The sequence below is a fragment of the Caretta caretta genome, chromosome 2 (assembly GCF_965140235.1).
Source record: "Caretta caretta isolate rCarCar2 chromosome 2, rCarCar1.hap1, whole genome shotgun sequence".
NCBI classification, from domain to species: domain Eukaryota; kingdom Metazoa; phylum Chordata; order Testudines; family Cheloniidae; genus Caretta; species Caretta caretta.
The window spans coordinates 114,307,139-114,320,519 of record NC_134207.1 but is presented as its reverse complement, the minus strand read 5'-3'; the positions used below and the strand labels follow the sequence as shown (position 1 = coordinate 114,320,519).

At 39.5% G+C, this 13,381-nt stretch overlaps 1 protein-coding gene across 15 annotated transcripts in view; it reads left to right on the top strand.

Moving 5' to 3' along the window:
- The window catches only part of HIVEP1 (HIVEP zinc finger 1), a 184,149-nt gene that overhangs the window by 131,353 nt on the left and 39,415 nt on the right, over nt 1-13,381 (top strand). For 13 of the 15 annotated variants that reach the window (XM_048839838.2, XM_048839839.2, XM_048839842.2 and 10 more), the window contains one exon: nt 373-6,356. In XM_048839838.2, coding sequence (XP_048695795.2) covers nt 373-6,356 — 5,984 coding nt within the window. The remainder of the gene's footprint in view (nt 1-372; nt 6,357-13,381) is intronic. The other 2 variants (XM_048839841.2, XM_048839844.2) reach the window with 1 other exon arrangement.

The following is a 13,381-nucleotide window of genomic DNA, read 5'->3' as shown; positions in this document are numbered from 1 at the left end:
GAATCAAAATTCAGCTCTTGCTTCCCAGGACAACAGGCGCAGGTTTCAGCATGTTCAGTCCATAGAAATGAGGAACACTCTGGAGGAACTGTCTCCACCCCTTCTCTGCTAGATAGTTTAATGCTCATGATAAGACAAGTGTTGTATGGGACTATCAAAGAGACTTGTTAATTCTGAATAATTTGTAGTGGAATGAAAACTATTTCCATTTTCATTTTAGAACATGTTGAAATGTTTTACTAGATTTGTTAAAATTGTAAGATGTCATTACATTGTTATGATGATATAATTTATTTGTATTGTAATAATAATTCATACAGTGATTATGTGAATTTACCATTTCTTTTTCTGTTTTGTTTTAACATATCTCAGAGGCTGGTACTAGAGGAACTTCAGATACAGTTAAAGGCGTGAAACGGAAAAAGATTGTAACTGAAAACCATCTGAAAAAGATACCAAAATCGCCTTTGAGAAACCCCCCTCAGGCCAAGCATAAACAAAATGTAGAAGAATCTTCATCATCTAAAATTCTTCCTGATGCTTCGGAACACTTACAGGCAAAAAATCAGTTACCTGTACAAAATGGAAAACAATGTGTGAAACAAAATGGGGAAACACATAGTAACAAGGTAACTGATGAAACAGTCACATCTGAGACATTGATGCAGACAAATCTTTCATTGTTACGTAAGTCCTTGGATTTGAATAAATGGACAGCAGAAGACTGTGATACAAGCCAATTAAACTTGCCAGAGAAGAAGCCTCTCTCTAATTCCTTGTCAAGTAAATCAAAGACTGACAATAATGAATGTATTACTTTTGTTGATTGTAGTACTTCATCCTCAGGTACAAGTACTGCATTTGATGTCTTATTAAAAGCTATGGAGCCTGAACTGAACATCTTAGCACAAGAGTGTCCTCCTTGTGGGATGCAAATAGAAAAAGTGAGACCAAATAAAAGTACAAGCGCCTCTTCAAGTCTCACATCCAATACAATGAGTGTCCAAAATCATTTTTCTTTGTCACAGCAAGAGTTTGTAGCTGGATCGCACTACTACCCTTCACATAATGCGCATGCAGTAACATCAGGGAAGAGTGAACAAGCACAGACCCAGTCAATTTCTCATTCACAAGAACAATTTATTGCTAAAACTGGACAGCAAAATCAACAGATTGTTGTGTGTCCAGGTTTCACTAGATCACTGGTACGTCAGCAGGGTCAAGAAAACCCCAAACTCCAACAGATATACAGTATAGCAGTAACCTCTTCTGTAGTACACCCTCCCTCTTCTACTGTTACTCAGGTTTTTCCTCAAAACCAGCTAGTAGCTAGTTCATCTTCATCTTTGTCAATTAATCCATCTCATTCAACACACTTACCTGTAGCTCCCCTGTATAATTCAGCCCAAATAGCATCAGTTGTCAACCATGGCGTAGAACAAATATGTAATCTTCTGAAAGACCAGAAGCCTAAAAAACTAGGAAAATATGTTTGCGAGTATTGTAATAGGGCTTGTGCCAAGCCTAGTGTTCTCCAAAAGCATATCAGATCCCATACAGGAGAGCGGCCGTATCCTTGTGTGACATGTGGATTTTCATTTAAAACCAAAAGTAATCTATACAAGCACAAAAAATCTCATGCACATGCAATCAAACTTGGACTTGTCCTACAACCGGACTCTGGTGGTTTATTCCTATCCCATGAATCAGATAAAGCACTTAGTATTCATTCAGATGTGGAAGAAAGTTGTGAAAGTGAAGATGAAGGCACTGCTGATGAAAGACAAGATGATCAAGGATCCTTAGAACTGGACCCTGCACAAATAATGAAAATCATTTCAAATTCTGAAACGTTGCAGAAAGGTAGCCCCATTCCACTAAGCAATCCAAACTATATAATAGGTGACTCTTCATTGCATGACACAGAACCACAAGTTAGGGCAGCTTTACCTAAAGTAGTAGTTCATCCTGTGAATGTTTCTCCTTTAAGAGCCGACAGTCCAGAAGTAACAGACTCCACGCCTGAGCTTGCTGCAGCACAGAGACAAGGAGATTTTAAAGTTACAAATATAAAATCAAATGTAACACACATGGTCTCTTTCAAGGAAACCGATGGTAAGCACCACCAGAAAATAGAAATGGGTTCATTAGAAGAACAGCTTGGGTCTGCTGTAGGAACAGTGCATGCACAGTTACAAAGACAACAGGCAACTGATTGTTCGCAGGAACAAGGAAAATGTCTTTTGAGCCCTAGGAGTTTAGGTAGCACTGATTCTGGTTATTTTTCACGTTCTGAGAGTGCAGATCAAACAATGAGTTCACCAACTCCTTTTGTCAGGGGATTGCCTATCTCTGAAAAAGACCCAAATAAAAATCTGCCCTCTGTGCCACGAATAAGTGCCACAGTGGCATCTGTTGTACAAACAGTTTGTGCTGAAAAACATTTACTTCTCTCTGGTCAAATGCGACCACCAATGGCAACAAAAACACTTGAGGAACGCATCTCAAAGTTAATATCGGATAACGAAGCTGTAGTGGATGACAAACAGTTGGACAGTGTGAAACCAAGAAGAACATCTCTTTCAAGAAGAGGCAGTATAGACTCGCCAAAATCATACATATTTAAAGACTCCTTCCAGTTTGATTTAAAACCGATGGGAAGAAGAACTAGTTCAAGCTCTGACATACCAAAGTCTCCTTTCACACCAACTGAGAAATCAAAGCAAGTTTTTCTTCTGTCTGTACCATCCCTTGACTGTTTACCTATAACCAGAAGTAATTCTATGCCTACTACCAGCTATTCAGCTATACCTGCAAATTTAATACCACCTCCTCATCCAATTAGAGGAAGTCAATCGTTTGATGATAAAATTGGCTCTTCGTATGATGATGTCTTTGTATCAGGACCTGTCACTCCACTGCACCAAGGGGGGCATACTCGCACTCTTGTTAGACAGACAGCAATAGAAGACTCCTCAACTAATGAAAGCCACGCTCTCGGCCCAGCACGATCTGTAGAAGAGAGTTATCATGGATGCAATTTGTCTAGTGAACTCTCATTACCAAGGAGCAAGTCACTTGCACAAGTATCAAATTTGGAAAAAGTAAAGAAGTCACATCCAGGGCGAGGGACAATGTTTGAGTGTGAAACTTGCAGAAACAGATATAGAAAACTGGAGAATTTTGAAAACCACAAAAAGTTTTATTGTTCAGAGTTGCATGGACCAAAAACCAAGGCAGCTATCCGAGAGCCTGAACATAAGATAGTCCCCAGCACTACACAACCTCAAATTCTGCACTACAGAGTTGCCAGTTCAACTGGTGTCTGGGAGCAGACACCGCAGATACGAAAAAGAAGGAAAATGAAAAGTGTTGGCGATGACGACGAGCCACAGCAAAATGATACTGGGATACCATCAAAGAGTACAGAGGGTCAAAGTAAGCCAGGAGACTTTCCCAGTATATCTAAACCTAATGCAACAATAGTAGGTTCACAACAGCATGGTAGCATTCTGCTTCAAAGGTCTCAAGTTCAGCTTGTGGCTCGAGGCACAGAACAAACCACTGAGCCAAAGATCTCTCCACTTATGAAAAAGCAGACAAGTTCAGTTGCACAAGAAAAGGTAGAGTTGAAAAGACAAGGAACTGGCATTTCAGTAATACAGCACACTAATTCATTGAGCAGACCCAGTTCATTTGAGAAATCAGAATCTTTTGAAAGAGTTTCACCAGTTTCTTTTCAAGAAGTTAATAAGGCTGAGAAGCACCAATCTTTGAACACAGTTGTAATTCAAGAGGAAAGGCATTCTCATCTGAATACTTCCCAGCATCATCAGTCAGTGTCAGCAGAAGCACCCAGAGTAGAACTTCAGGAAAGTCAAATAGTCTCTAATGAAAGAAATGCAGTAATGCATCCATTGAAACTAGTTCGCCAACATAACATCCAGGTTCCTGAAATACTGGTCACGGAAGAACCAGACAGGGACCAGGAAAACCAATTCAGTGATCAGGAAAAAACAGAGAAGTTTAACTGGCCTCAGCGTAGTGAAACTCTGTCAAAATTGCCAACAGAAAAACTGCCACCGAAGAAGAAAAGGATCCGGTTGGCTGAAATTGAGCATTCTTCAGCTGAATCAAGCTTTGACTCCACACTTTCTAGAAGTTTAAGTCAGGAGAGTAGTTTATCTCATGCCTCTAGTTTCTCAGCTTCATTTGATAAAGAAGACATTTCTAAAACTGAGAATGCTTCCAAAATAGATCTTAATAAAGCATCAGAATTCCTTACGATTCCAGCTGGCTCAAATACACTTGGTGTGCCTGGTCCTCCTTGCAGGGAAATGAGACGTGCTGCATCAGAACAAATTAACTGCACACAATCATCCATGGAGGTTGTAGATTACAGAAGTAAATCTTTTGATTGTGGAAATATGTCTTCATCAAAACCTACGCCACTTGTAGAGATATCCTCTCCAAAGTTGTCTTCTGGCTGTGGAGTTACTGGACATGTGCCTCTGTTAGAAAGGAGGAGGGGGCCACTTGTAAGACAAATATCTTTAAATATTGCTCCAGAAAACCATCTGCCTCAAGTTAAATCTTCATCTTCATTTCAAATAGCTCATGCAACGGACATGTCTACAGTACCATTTCACAGGCTGAAGACCTCTAGTAGAACTTCAGTGGAGTTTCCTTCAAGTTCTCAGCACTCACAGCCTTACTCTAAGCCATTACATGAGTCTCAATCAATAACGCAGAACTGTAACCCTCTTAGCCTCCCTTCTGTTCAGCAGCCTTTAGGTCCTGTTTTGCATAATCAGGGACAGCAGCCCTTAACACAGCATTCACAGACTTCTCTTAAAGTACTGGCCCCAGGAGAACAAGCAGACACAAACACCTTTTCTTGTCAGTCTGTTGAAAAGGAGTATTACTTTGCTCCCAAGTATCAGCTTCAAGTTAAAGCTTTGCATATAAGTACGTCGTATTCTTCTAAACCAATAACAACTGCTTTCCCAATCCACACGCTTCCAAGTCAAATTAGTGTGGATCAGAGTGGGACTTCATTATCTGTACCTACTAAATTAGCTGACAGTATGTCTAATCTATATTCAATGCCTCCCCAAAAACATATGATACCTGAAAACTCCAGTGGTAAAATATATCAAATCCCACCTTTTGTGGTGCCTGTTCGTGTTCATAGTAATGTTCCATCTTATGGATTTGCTACTGTTACACCTCTTCCCCAAATTTTAGTGACGCAGGATCAGGTAAATCAGTCTGTCTGTAAAACAAATGTTGTGACAGTGCCAATTCTTGAAGGGAAAACTCCGCTGCCAAAATTACACAGAGATCATCAGAGGGTTTTGCCAAATCCACAGTCAGCATCTATATTTGATCATTCATTTTCTGAGACTGGAAGCAGAAATTCACCTTTGTCAAGTTCCTTGAATATTATTCAGAAATTGCCAGTTAGTGGACTCTTCCCCCAACAAGAAGCTACAGCATCAAGTAAACGCATGCTTTCACCAGCCAATAGTTTAGATATTGCCATGGAAAAACACCAAAAGCGTGTTAAAGATGAAAGTGGAGCAGCTTGCACAACAGATGCTAGATCAATGTATCCATTGAACATTCGAGCCAATGACCCTAATAGGCAAAAGAAACCAGTATTGGTGCGACAGATTTGCACCACAGAGCCTCTTGAAGGTCTCTTATTAGAGCCCGAAGTTATTCCACAATATGAAAAAAGCAGCAAAGATAGCCATTCACCAGATGTGCTGTTGACTGACCAACATTCATCTGAAAGTGTTAAAACTGGAGTTTCTGAAACCATAAAGGAGTCGCCAGAATTTGAAAATCTTACATCTTCTTCACCTCCAAGTTTTGAAGTTAAAAAGCCATCTGAACCTTCTGCAGTGAATAATCAGACTTCTCTTCTGAAGGCTTTAAGTAACAGTCAAGAAAGGTGGTCCCCACGGATTAATAATGAGGACACAAATTTTAATACCCAAGGCCAAGCAAACTCGGGAACTACTCTGTCTGTGGCAAATGCAGGGGATACACAACGGTTGTCATTCCCAAGCCTAAAGACTTCAACACATTTTACATGGTGTTATCTGTTAAAAAGAAAGCCATTACATCTGCTACAAAATGACCAAAAAACTTCAGCATATTCTACTTGGACTATTAGTCTCAACAATCCCAATCCACTTGGTTTGTCAACAAAGGTTGCTCTTTCCCTCCTAAATTCAAAACAAAAAGCTGAAAAACCACTATACACTCAAGCAATAACAACTCACGCCAGATCCGACGTATTGGTTTACTCAAGCAAGTGGAGGGACAGCTTAACCAAGGTACTTAAAGTACGTTTTATGTATTTTAATTTTAAGGATCAAATTTGTGTCTAGAGTACTTGCTTTAAAAAAGCATACTGCATTTATATTTTTCATAATGTATTGTGCCTTGATTTTTTTTCTACCTTTAATTATATGCATAATGTGCTTATGTGTTACAGTTGTGCTGGGATGCACTACTATAAAGATATTATGTTTTTCAATTAAGAAACTTGTTCTTAGGGGTTTGTCGCTTTTCATAAAAAAAAAATCCTTCATGGATTAAAATTGGACAGGTCTTTGGACAGAAATCCATTTGGCTAGTTTTAAATTGCGACAAGAGTGTACCAAAAATAGCTTCCATTTATATAGTTTAACACTGTCTATTTAAAAGCAGTTTTGTTTGTAAATGAAGATTTTGCAGGTATTTGACCCTATAAAGTGAGTATTTTTGTCTGATGTAAAATAACAGCTCAATCTGAGAGCACTATCCATGGGTGTTCTACAAACACATTTGATATCAAATTGATATCAAATAGTTGAAACAAGGTGAGTGGGAGGCCAATGTTCCCTCTAATTTTTTATATCCATGTGCGGAATGAATTTATTATATGCATCAATATGGACGTGATGTGCAGCGGGGGTGGGGCCAAGGGGTTTGGAGTGGGAGAGGGGGCTCAGGGCTGGGGCAGAGGGTTGGTGTGTGGGGGAGGGCTCCGGGGTGGGGCCAGAGATGAGGAGTTTGGGGTGCAGGCTGCCCTGGGGCTGGGGCCAGAGGACTTCTCCCAGCCCTCGCCCCACCGGCAGCAGCAGCGAGCTCCGGGGCTGGAGGAAAGGCCCACGGCAGCCCTGCAAGCCCCAACTTGCTCCCCTCCCCAGTCCCCACCCACCCCCTACCTTTCTCCTCTCCAGGCCCCTGTGGTGCACGGCCCTTTATAGCCTACTGCGCAGCCGCACAGCTTAGAGGGAACTTAGGTGGGAGGGAGGGAGAGATCATGTAGTATTCCCACCCCAATCCCCCAGTTTGATAGTTTGGATGAAATAATTGCCAAGATAATGTCATTTAAAATGTGGTTACTGCTTTCTTAAGAATTTTCACTACCTGTTCCATATTATTGATCGATATTGTTCCAAAGAACCCATTAAATCTATGGAGGTAAGAACATGTTCAAAATAATATAGGTAATCCACATACATATGAATAACACCATTGACATGGAATCAGCGGTAAAAGAGCATCAGACTCCTTTAGTGGCTCATATGTCCTCAACAGAAAGCCCTATGCTATTCAGCGCATTTGACAGCCTCCAACTGAAGAGGCCTCTGACTGGAATAATAGATTAAGATTGAAAAGTCCAAATTGTTGAAGACTCTTGCACAATACCTACCTGAACAATACCTACTTACAGATAATGTTACAGCATTTCATTTGCGTGAGCACCATAATAAGGTAAAAACGTTGAAGTCTGAGAATGATATATGACTTTACAATATGGTGTCTTCAGCTAAAAAGTGTTGAATCCTTGCTTTGAAATATATGCATTTTGAATGCTGCCAGGTATTATGGGCCGTTACAGGATTTCTGTTTCAATCCAAAGTATACAGTACAAATTACTTAATTGGACTTCAATACACTTTTCAAATGATTGTCTTGTATGTGCTTGAATATCTAGGCAAAATTCAGTGAGTTAGAGGCAGTATAACTGGCTACAATATAGATGTTTATAAAATATTGCTGCAGTGCATAGTGATATCTCATATCACATATTTTATATCTATAAAGTTTATTCTCAAATCCATTTGAGTGTCCTGAAAATTTTTTTTTTCCATGAGTGTTTCACTGCAGTTGGTGCTTCCCATACATGATCAGAATCTTTATCAGAGTATAATATGCTGTGCACATTTTGGGTGAATTTGAGTAACTTTTACTTCTGCACTAAAACGTTAACGGAAACTAGACAACTGGAAATGCATGATGGTCACCATATGCAATCCATTAATTACCCTGTTTTTGTTGTTAAAAACCCACACAACACACACAAGACTATGCAAGTTGGTTCGTATATTGGGCCCCTCCTATGCACTCCCTCTTGCCCAGGGGTGGCTCTGCAATGCCCTGCTAACAATTTCTCACTCAAAGGGCTTCTTAAACAAATGGCACCGGGGCTTTTCTTGTCCATTCACCACATTTTCTCGAGGGTCCAGGTTTATTCACATGCATAAAGTTTCCAAAATCAAGCTGAAAGTCCCAAAACACAGTCCGTCAGGTTTACCCTCTTGTCGGGTTACGCCCAAGCTTTTCCTGCCCCTCATCCCAGGTCTGTCTTCTGGAGCTTGCTCACTCCCAGAAGTCTCCAGTTCACTCCCAGGGCTTCCTGCCTGGGGCTTTTCCTCCTTTGGCAGGCCATTCCCAGCCCTACTTCACTGGAGCCTCAAGTTTCTGGCTCTGGCTACTAGAGCCCGTGGTATCAGGGTTTTTTCCCATAGAAACCTTTCTCACTTCCTGCAGTTTCCTAGGCTTCCCCCTTCACTAAAGCCACTTGCTGCCCTTTACAGGGAATTACCTGATCCAAGCCAGGTGTGCCTCTTTAGTAATAAGGGTTGACTAGCCCTAGGTCTTCCAGCCCTTAAGAGGCAAGCCACCCTGTTACAGTACTGTTCTAGAAGGCCTGTAACCAAATGCACATCTTGGCTGGCATAGTCTATCTTGTCCTTGACCAGTCAGGTAAGCCTCCAGAATGTCAGTGCCAAGGACACCAGCATTAGAAGCAGCAATGTAATTGCCTGCCTGCCTCAGAGAGATACAAGGACAGCGAGCTATTGATAAATGTTCGTTATCAGAGTATAAAATTACTTTTTTTCAAACTAAACTAAAACAAATTAAAATTTATTTTTTCATTGTGTGGGGGGTAACAGTCACCCTTTTGTCTGACAAAAGGATTTCAGTTGGTTTTTGCTTTAAGAATATTTCCACTCCCTTCTTCCACCCCCCTGCTTCAAAAAGTTAACAGGTGTGATCATTAAAAATTAACTACTCTCTAAGCTGCAAGGTGATAACATTTTTAATGCCTTGGTGTACTATAAAGATGTGGAAGAAAGGAGACTTTTTTTGCAATGGCTATGTATTTCAGTGTTTTTAAAACTAACGAACAGAGCTGTATGCTAATTTGCACTGAATTTGATGTTCTTTAGTAACTGATGTACCTTTTTTGCGAATAGATTAAGAAGACTCTGTACCCTAAGAATGTTTCCCTATTGATGCTACACCAATAGGATATTATAAATTGGCAGCAAGGGTCAGTGTTTATCTAGTCTGCCTGAATTTGTTATCCCAGACACTGAAAGGTTAATTACTAAGAAAATGTAGAAATGTGCACATTGAGCTGTATCATCATCTGATAAAGAAAACTGTGCACTGTACAGTACAGTTTGAGATTCCTCTTTATATTTTCCTAACCATTTTGCCTGACGCCAGTTCTGTGCAGGTTTTTTTTCTTTTTTGGGTACAGCTGTAAGGCTTCAACATTAGCCCCAGAGATCAGTTTGTCTAGAATCACGCAAAGAATGTCTAGAACATACAAAATTATTATTTGGGGGCTTAAAAACGATTATTTTGGGTTAGTCTTACATTCTTTGTGCTGCGGCTGTGTAAGGATTTGAATCTGGGTCAACAGGACCTGCAACTGCTGTGGAGGAAACACACCACCATCTGAGGGAAAGAAGTGTTGCTATTCAGTGGCAAAGACTATAGTTGAGCAGCTCCAAAGGGATCTGTCTAGTACTTCTGTGCTGAAGAGAAGGTTAAGATGCAAAATATTCATAGGTGGGGAGAGATAATACCGTAAGGTTAGGGAAAAAAAAACTTCAGAATTGCGACAGGAGCTGTAAGGATATTCTATTAAACCCCTATAGGCAGGAAAGTATTAGGGTGAAATCCTGGCCCTGGAAGTTTTACCATCAATTTCCCTGGGGTGAAGACTTAACCCTTTGTGTTAACAAAAAATGTGCATTTCAATACAGACTGCTGTTTCTGTATCCATATTGCCACTGAATTGTATTATGTATTGCAAATGTTTCAGAGTAGCAGCCGTGTTAGTCTGTATCCGCAAAAAGAAAAGGAGGACTTGTGGCGCCTTCGAGACTAACTAATTAATTAGCGCATAAGCTTTCGTGAGCTACAGCTCACTTCATCGGATGCATACAGTGGAAAATATAGTGGGGAGATTTTATATACACAGAGAACATGAAACAATGGGTGTTACCATACACACTGTAACGAGAGTGATCAGGAAAGGTGAGTTATTACTAGCAGGAGAGTGGGTCAGTGTTTCTCTTTTTCTTGTTTGTACTCATCTATTTCAAGATGTCACCTTCATATAGTAGATGAGATGTATTTAAATGTTACTAAATTAAAACAAAAAAAAATTAAGGGATACTGTCAGGACAGGTAGGATTAAATTGGCCTTTTTTCCAGTTATGTGCATTTAGCCATTTTCTTTGGGAAAGCCAAGTTTTGCATGGGCTTTTCACGATACTTTAGTTTTTGGTTTTTTAAAAGAACAGTTTAACAGTTCTGAGCAGCCTCTGCAAAAAGAAACCCATGTGCATGATGATGAAGAAAAGAAAATTCTGTCGGAAAATAATTTCAGTTTAGAGTATAAATACTGAGTAACAAGATTCTGAAAAATATTTTGACAAGTGTCCTTTTAAACAGAGGCTGCTGTCATATGTGGCCATTACTTACATTTACACTTATTCTGCTGCCAAAGAAGCAAAGTTGCTAATTTTTCTTCAAGTTTATATGCTGATTTTTTTTAAAAGTATATTATTATGGTGAAGCTGGAGAGAAATTCATCTCCATTTCTCCAGCTTCTGACTGTCATCAAATTGAGTGACTAGCACTTGTACTTAAGAGTTATAAAAGAAGAAAGTGCTGAAAGAAATCATCACGTGAAGATTAATGTATACCTCAGATTGTGCGAAGGTTAGGATGAAAAATAGAAATTAAGGATAGAAAAGACCTAATGTGTCTAGCATATACCTTACTAATGCAGGATTTTTTCCTATAGTATATTCTCAGCTGTTTCCTCCAGTCCAGTTCAGGTTTAACTGACTCAAGCAGTAGGGTTTGAACTGTTTTTCTGGATGCTCAGAATGCTATTACGATATTATCACCTTTCTGAGCTAATCCCAATCCTTAAAAAGGTATTTCTATTGACATTAGATGTCAAAAGAAGAATGAAGATATGTTGAAGTAAATGCAGGCAGTAAGGAATCCAGGGCCCCTTTCTTTTCTTTACCATTAACTGGACCAGAGGAAATAGTGTGGGCATGGACCATTGATTAAAGTACACCCCAAAGATGTGTGTAATAGATGAGGGGCTATTGCTCCTAAAATAAATAAATACAGTATGTTCAAATAAATTAAAGGCCCAGTGAGCTAATGCAGCCTCTTGGACAGGAGAGGTAGCTACTTGGTCCAAACTCCATTTTCTTCCCTAGACATTACAAGTTCAATCACCGGATATTATTTGTGGTGTCTCAGTAGCTCCCTTAAGACTAGATAGTACCTAATTTTGTGTACTATTCTTTTAAAATTTGATTCCCTCTCTGAGGTGATTCTTGGTACAGTTCACTGTGAGGATTTTTTGCCATCAGTAGGCTGAAGAATGGAAAATACCTACTAATCAGATCATTTCCTTTCTTGGATTATGTTTGACAACAATCCAACTCACCATTGGAAAGAAGTTAAATCGGAGCAGTCTTCTATTAAACTAGCAAACGATCTCGAAATATTAAAAAACATTTTCCCTAAATGGCTCTGTGCCAACGGGGAAAAATGATTGAGTATTATAGAATGAAAGTTATAGCTCTTGAAGACTTTGGTTCTGGGTGTAGTTTTCCATGGGACAGTTGTACGTGCCAGCAGTAGCTGTTAAATCCTGGTCTCTGTGCTGCATTAATCACTGTCACTCCAGTTTTATACCACTAACTGAAGTTGGTGGATTTAGTGTGGCAGAAAACTGGAATAATGCAGAGGTGAATCAGGCCCTTTGCCTCCAGTCATAAGAACAGGGGAAAAGCCACTGAGAGGGTTGTCAGGCATTAGTAATTGAAGAAAGGAAACTTTCACTGTCCAGTATAATTTTTCTTATCAGTTGACCACAAGCTGGGGTCCTTTCGGTTAGGAGTGGGGCACATTAATGGATTGTATTGCCTGTCCCTGCACTGTATCTCTCAAACAGATAAAGAGAGGACCTGAGTCTTCATGAGGGTCAATTTGGTACTTTTCACAAACACGATTTACAAAAAATAAATAAAAATGCAGATTTTCCAGATTACTCAGTGATTCCTGCAATTCTCTCTGACAGAAATTCAAATAATATTTCTATTCGTGCATTTCTGTAATAGCAGAAGTTTTGCTACAGCTCACTGGGGTTACCTTGTATGTTATGAACACTAAAACCAGTGCTAAATTAGCATAAACCAGTTCATTAAAATATGTGACTGTGGGAAGTGGGATGGTAGTTTTGAACACATGGATTTGAATATCCTGTCTCATTGCCATTATGAATAGGTCATATATTTATAAAAGTTAGATTCACCTTGGTGCAGATGGTCCAAGAGCTTGTAAGCTACATAGACCAATTACCTCTGGATTCTCTTCCCCTTTTCCTTTTTATACCATTACAAATTAAATGTGCAAACAAAAAAAGTTAATTCATTAAGATTGAAAGATCAAGCACTTAAAGTCAGCAAATTCCAAGTGCTGGGAATGATCACACACTGCTGGCCACATTGCACATAAATTGCATTTTCTGTTCCCCTTTCCCTTGTTAAACATAAATGTTAGTCTATTACTTTTTATAGTGTAAGCTATAATGTATGCCATGAAATATAGAGGAAGTTCAGTATGGTTGAGTAAAGTTTGCACAGCCACTTGAACTTCTGGTATCTCCTGTCCAGAGTGTTAGATACCTTTATCCTTCATGTTGCATTAACAATATTTTTGCATGAGGGTGAAATTTATGTTCCACTGTATAAAGCCAAAATTA